Genomic DNA, 6,622 nt, shown 5'->3' on the forward strand with positions numbered 1-6,622 from the left:
GTGGAGCTGACTGTGGGGAAGGGTCTCACAAATGGGTCCTGATCATGCTGTGGCAGGGGGGAAGGTCTGAGACCTGCCACACTTGTGTCCTGTGTGCTCAGCTGGCTCAGCCCCTTCCAGCTTTCTGCAGGATAAAAGCATCTGTCCACCAAAATATATGGGAAAACCCACACTCCAGTGCCATTTGTGATGGCAAGGTACCAGCATGGCCATTCCAGGATGATGGGGGTGCCTGGAGCAGCTTTATCTGGAAAATGATCCACAAAACAGGGGTAATGATGGAGGAGGGGGTGTTAAATCCAACAGCTTGGATAGATGGGTGGTAGGGGTACTGTGGCAAACTGCCCAGTCAGTGGCTACCCGATGCCAGAGTGCCCCCTCCCCCCTGCTCGCATAAGGCATCGGGTTCGAGGGTCTCAAATACCTGAAATATCTCAAATATCTCTGCTCTTCAGCTGCCATCTGCCCTGTGCCGAGCGCGGGGGGAGCGTGGGGGTCCCGGGTAGTGACCAGAGGGTACCAACCCTTGCACAGTTGGGGCAGCCCCGAGTGGGATGTGAGGAGAGCCTCAGCCCTCCTCAGCCCCAGGTGGAGGGGTGGGCGGTGGGGAGATGGTCGGGTGTCCCCCATCGGAGAGGGGTGATGTGTGTGCCCTGGGCTGGTGGGTGCAGCTCCCGCACCCCCGCTCCAAGTGCCGGCTCTGGGAGCCTGGGAAAGCGCAGCTTCCCGTCCCAGCATCCCTGGGAATCCAGTCCTGCGCTTGGCAGCGAAACCGGGGAGGGGAGGGGAAAAAAAAGAAAGCAAAAGGGGAAGGGAAAATGTGAGCGTCCTCAGGGGAGGGCGGGGAATCGGGCGGTGGGCCGGGCGCGGAGGGAGGGCTCATCCCATCCGCACGGGGCTTCTTAGTGCCGCCTCTGCCTGCCCGGTCCAGCCGCTCGCCTCTCCGCCGCTCGGAGCAGCTCCCCGGCCCCATCCCGGCTCGTTCCCGGCTCATTCCCGGAGGATGCTGTGCGCGGGGCTGGCCCTGGCGCTGTGCGCGCTGCAGCTCGTCCCGGCCGCGCTCGCCGGGCCGCAGCCGCAGGTGCTGGTGGAGCGCAGCGGGGCCCGGCGGCTCAGCAAGGTGAGGAGGGACCGCGCATCTCGCACCTCTCGGGCACGGAGGGGGATGCCGGGGGGCTCGGCGGGGAGGAGAGGGGGAAGGTTCCGTCATCCCACTGCGATTGCAGGAGATCAGAAGCATTTTCTGCCCCGGCAGGGTGGAAGGTCGCTGGTGGGTGAGTGTTTGTGGTTGGGCAGGGGAGTAGGGTCCATGGACCCCCTGGGACTCCGCAGCCCCCCGCTCTGGGGAACAGTGCTGGAGGTTGGGGGTCAGCTCGGAGCAGGAGTGATCCAGTGTTTACAAACACTTCTCAACACAGAAACCCAGCGGCCTCGTCCTTCGGCTGAGCGTCTCCCGGCTCTCATTTTTCTGTTCCATGAATCTTTTCCAGTCCAGGTTCTGCTTCCCTATTCCCACGGAGTGCCGGGCCTGGCTCATTAACACGCGCTGATTAAGATACAGGCGATTACCACGTGTAACTCTCACGCGGTGTGGAGGGAAATATCGCAATTTATTTTCCAGGAAAGCTGCGCTTGCCCGAGGGAAGGGGGAACCGGTTGGGAAGGCTGGAGGGGGTTCCGCATGCAGCAGTCTGCAGACATGGGGAGAGGCATGGGCACACACCGATGTTCAGCTCCCTGGAGCCTCTTTGCCTACAGACTCTCGGGCTGGGGGCTCCCAACTCTTGCTGAGTGCCGAGGTGCAGCCTGCCCCTGTCCCGGCTTGTCCTGATCCTTGTGTCCTGCCCTGGGCTGCTCCTGGCGGGCGAGCAGGATGGTGGGATGGGCTGCTCACCTGCGTGGGCCGCGCTGTGCCCGCCGGGGCTGCCGTGTGGCACCAGGCAGTACAGCCTCCACCGGTTCTGCGGCTGCGAGCAGGCAGGGAGAGCCGCACGTCACGGCATGGGGGCACGGGCTGCTCAGGCCAAACCTGCTCAGGGAGCTGGGGCTGGTGTCTCGCCACTCGCCTCTGGCAAGTGCTGCTTTTCCTCCACCATTGAAGTGGAGTGTCTTTACTGGTAGTGCTGGGGAGGTTGGTAGGACTTGTAGGAAACAGGAGAGATCTCCCAGCATGGCTCCTAACTCAGGACACATAAGTGATGTCCCCCATTTGGGTGACATCTCCTTGCATGTAGATTTTCATAATCCCATGAGGCAATGCTGCTTTCCTGGCTCATTTGTACTCTGGATCAGGATTTGTACTCATTGTAGCTCAGGATCAGGCCCCTGGGATGTATCAGGCAGAGGATGAGCCCAGCTCATCTGGTCCCCAAGTGTGATTCCTGCTCCCGTGTGGAACCAGGTGGCTGGAGGTGGTGGAAGAGGGCTCGTAACAGTAGGGCTGGTCCTGGATGAGGTAGGAGGCTGTGCCAACCCCACAGCCCCTCCAAGGGGATCCCTCCACACCCCTGCCAAGCATCCCCCTGGACAGTGCAACCACCACCTGGTCCTAGCTTGCCCTGGCCTGTCCCTACCCACCTTTCTTGGTGCCGTTGGCGTGAAGGATGCATCTTACCTTGGCCACATGCAAAGTGTTTGGAGGCAGAGCTGAGGCAAGTTTGGAAATTGCTGTCTGGTAATCCTCTTTGGATGTAAAATACATCCAGAGGTGCACAGACAGAGGGTTTCTGCAATATCCTCAGGCTCGGAGAACTGGGATTTCAAGAAATGGCATTTGAAGGGGGTGAAAGTAATTTTCTGGCTCTTTGTGAGCAGTCATTTGGCAGGGATCAGAGGTACAGTTCTGTCTAAACCTCCTGCAAACATAAGGCAAGGTTTGCCCTGTCTCTAACTCCTTGTGTCCCTCGGTGCTGCAGGTTGGTGGCTTTGCCTGGGAGAACTGTGGTGACAAGAGTGACCCCGTGGTGCTGCAGAGCCTCTCTGTGGCACCCGACCCCATCAGCATCCCGGGGAGCCTGCGTGTCAGTGCGGCCGTCAAGAGTGGCAAGACCATGGCCTCCCCTCTGAAGGTAAGTGCCAGACATGCCTCCATGTGGTGAGGGAGGGCAGAGCTTCCCAAAACCACTGGCAGCTGGGAAATGCCTGTCACTGGGTACAGGAGTGAGCAGTCCTTGGGCAGTGAGGTGCAGAGAGGTGCAGGACTGAGGACACTGGGCTGTGTAAGCCAGAACAGGGCAATGGGCATGGGGAGACCCGTGGTGGGAGCAGACAGTCCAGTGGGAGCCTCCCAGCCTTGTCCCTGGGGCAGAAACCACCTGAGATGTCTCATGTGCCAGGGATTTAATGGCTCCAGGAGGAAATGAAACCCAAGTGATGTGGGTGCTCCAGAGGTCACTGCAGCGCTTGTTTTTCAGCAGCCAGACCTGGCTGCTCCCTCCATGGACAAGTCATGGCACTGCTCTGGGAGCCTTGGGCCGTGCCAGCTGCCCTGCACTACTTTTGGGGAAGTTTTTGGAATGAGATGAACACGTCTCTTTGTCCAGTGTGCGTGGGCTGTCTTGAGCAATGCTATGGTGCCTGTTTGGGCCTGGGACTGTGCGGCATGTGCTGGGGAAGTGTGGAGATAGAGCTGCAGGATGGGAGCACCCTGTTTTGGGATAGGCAGAGGAGTAGGTAATGAGGTGGTGATATGAAGTATTGGGGGTGTTTGCTTAAGGGGTCAAGCTGAGGTTGGAGGAAGAGAAACTGCAGGTTGAGAGGACCTGAAAGCAGGAGGGGGAGGCAGGAGGGCATTCAGTGTTCTCATGGACACCCCAAATGTCCATGACCAGGAGCTGAGGGAGTTGGATGGTGAGGAGCTGTGGGTGCCCCTGATGGTTATGTTGATGCTGAACACCTTCCCTCCAGGCAGTGCTGGTGGTAGAGAAGGCACTGGGTGACCTCTGGATCCAACTGCCCTGCATTGACCAGCTGGGCAGCTGCACCTACAACGATGTCTGCAGCATTCTCGATGAGCTCATCCCACCCGGCACGCCCTGCCCGGAGCCCCTGCTCACCTATGGCATCCCCTGCCACTGCCCCTTCAAAGCGGTATGGCTGAGCCCCCATGGTGGCACTGGGAGTGCCAGTGGCTACCACCATGCCCTTTGGCACTGGTCCAGGCTTTTGGTTGACCTCTTGCCTATCTGTGCCTTCTCTCCATAGGGCTCCTACTCCCTGCCAGCCAGCGATTTTGACGTGCCTGATGTGGAGCTCCCTTCCTGGATGACTAATGGCAACTACCGAGTCCGGGTGGTCGTCAGCAACGGCGGGGAGGAGCTCAGCTGTGTCAAACTGGCCTTCTCCCTGCACTCCCACTGAGGGGTGGGACACTGTCCCTCCTCTCCCCAGCAGCTTGGTCCCCTCTCCTGTGCCATCCAGTTGCACCCCATCCTGTCCAAACCCAACCCTGCAAGGTCCATCCCTCCTGCTGTCAGGAGGAAGCAGCCCCTGTTCCCCCACTCAGTGCCCCCTCCCCTGCTACACCCAGAAAGGCCCCTTTGGCTGTTCTGCTGTCCCCAAACTCATCAACAGGGTGTTTCCTGCTTGGACAGGGTGGCCTTGGAGCCTAACCCCAGCATGACCTGGGGTTGTTATTTTTTATCCAGTTTCTTCTTTTTTTTTTCTTAATCCTATCAGGGCAATTTTAGACAAAAACATTCCAGGGAAAAGCAGTATTTCTTGGAGCAGTCTGTGGGGACGAAGGAGTGTTTGGGAGTGCTGGGGCAGGCTGGATGGATGCAGCACTAGCTGCAGAGGGTGTTCCCACTTCCCATCACCTCTAGCCAGAGCACGGGGCTGTTTTGCAGAAGTGTCCCCAATGTGGCTGCAGGAGACCTGTCCCCATGCAGCAGCTCTGGGTCTGCTGTTGATGCATCCCTGTTCTGCATGGGGAACCAGCTTGGTGGCATGAGGCACCTGTGAAGGCACCTCCCCATACCCCTCCTGTGGCAAACATCAGGAACACAAGAGGATGGAAACCATCTGAGCCCCAAATGGACATTCCCACTTAGGGGGGACCAAGAGGTTGGTGACACTCCCAGCAGCAGAAGAGGTGGCTGGCTGATGGCTGAGCTTACTCCAGAGGGGGACACAAGGCTGTGATGAGCTGCTAGGGCACAGCCTGGCTGAGGACCAGTCCCACTCATCTCATTTTTCCTCTGAGAGTGAGCTGAGGCAGGACAGTGCACTGGGACCATCCTTCCCCTGTACTGGCAGAAGCACCCAAACACAGAGCAGCATCCCGAATATGGGAGATGACCATGAAGACCAGCAACCTGGATCCTGTTTGAGGGTTTCCTGGCTGTGGCTGGGCACTGTGATGTTGGCAGGCAGCACACTTCCTGCTGCAGCTTCGGGCAGGGTGTTAGTCTGTCATCACTCCCCTGTGCCAGGTGCCACCAGCCACCCACATCCCTTGCTGTCCCTGCCCACTTGTTTTATTTAGTCCCTCAATAGGGCTGGTCTTCTACAAGCACTTTATATGCCTTAACTGCTGCGGGTGTTCCTCCACCACGCAGACATGCTCCCACTGCCTTTCTGTGCCCTCCACTCGCTTTGTCTCACCCTGTGGCTTTGTCTGGAGAAGCACTAACCCTCTGTCCCTGCTCCCCGCCAGTGCCAGGGCAGCAGCCTCCTTTTGGGCAGGTTCTGCAAGTTCTTAATAAATCTTTTTACCAGGAAGTGGAGCTGGTGCCTCTTAGTGCGGGGGGTGACTCAGGGGTGACATTGGTTTTCCATGGAATAGAGTGGACATGGGTGTGAGCTGGGGGAGGTGGTGGGGTGGTGGCAGTGGTGGAGGATGCTGTGGCCAGAGGAGTTGAGCAGCCCCGAGGCTGGTTCCTGTGTGATGGGCAGGGCCGAGATCTCCCAGCGCTGCTTTCTGAGGTGGGGACACAGGGATGCAGCCATGGCTCCGGGGACACAGCCCGTGCTGAAGGGGTTTGAGGGTGTCGTTCCTTCCAGCAACCTTCCATAACCCTGACTGACACCTGCATGGCTCTGCAGGCCTTGCCCAAGGGACACAGCTGCTTTGGGGGATCACAGAATCGTTTAGCTTGAAGAAGATCTCTGCGAACATCGAGTCCAACCCATGACTGAACACCACTGTGTTGACTACACCACGGTGCTGAGTGCCATGTCCAGTCTTTCCTTAAATACCTCCAGGAACAGTGACTCCACCATCTCCCTGGGCAGCCCATTCCAGTGCCTGTTCACTCTCTCTGTGGAGAAAGTCGTCTTAAATTCCAACCCAAACACTGCCTGGCACAGCTTAACACTATGTCCTCTTGTCCTGCTGCCGATTGCCTGGGAGCAGAGCCTGACCCCCACCTGGCTTCACCTTCATTTCAGGGAGTTGTAATAAGGGACAAAATCACCCCTGATCCTCCTCCAGGCTGAACAGCCTCAGCTCCCTCACACTACTCGTGCTCCAGACCCTTCCCCATCTCCGTTCCCTTCCCTGGCCGCCGCTCGCTGCCCGTGAGGTGCTCGAGGCTCGGCCCTCCCGCCTTTCCCCACACGAGCCGCGGGACTCGCCCCGCGCACCTCGCCCGCCCGCCCGCCAGGCGGCGCCACCAACCCG

The 6,622-nt window shown here is 58.9% G+C and overlaps 1 protein-coding gene across 1 annotated transcript; it reads left to right on the forward strand.

Moving 5' to 3' along the window:
- The first annotated feature begins 856 nt into the window (after positions 1–856).
- Positions 857–5,721, forward strand: GM2A (ganglioside GM2 activator). The gene is made up of 4 exons (XM_085073760.1): positions 857–1,120; positions 2,916–3,068; positions 3,907–4,089; positions 4,204–5,721. The coding sequence occupies exons 1-4, from the start codon at positions 1,004–1,006 to the stop codon at positions 4,357–4,359; spliced, it is 609 nt and encodes a 202-aa protein (XP_084929886.1). The 5' UTR covers positions 857–1,003; the 3' UTR covers positions 4,360–5,721.
- The last annotated feature ends 901 nt before the right edge of the window (positions 5,722–6,622 follow it).

Source organism: Lichenostomus cassidix, chromosome 13, assembly GCF_008360975.1.
Source record: "Lichenostomus cassidix isolate B80296 chromosome 13, HeHo_3.0, whole genome shotgun sequence".
Lineage (NCBI taxonomy): Eukaryota > Metazoa > Chordata > Aves > Passeriformes > Meliphagidae > Lichenostomus > Lichenostomus cassidix.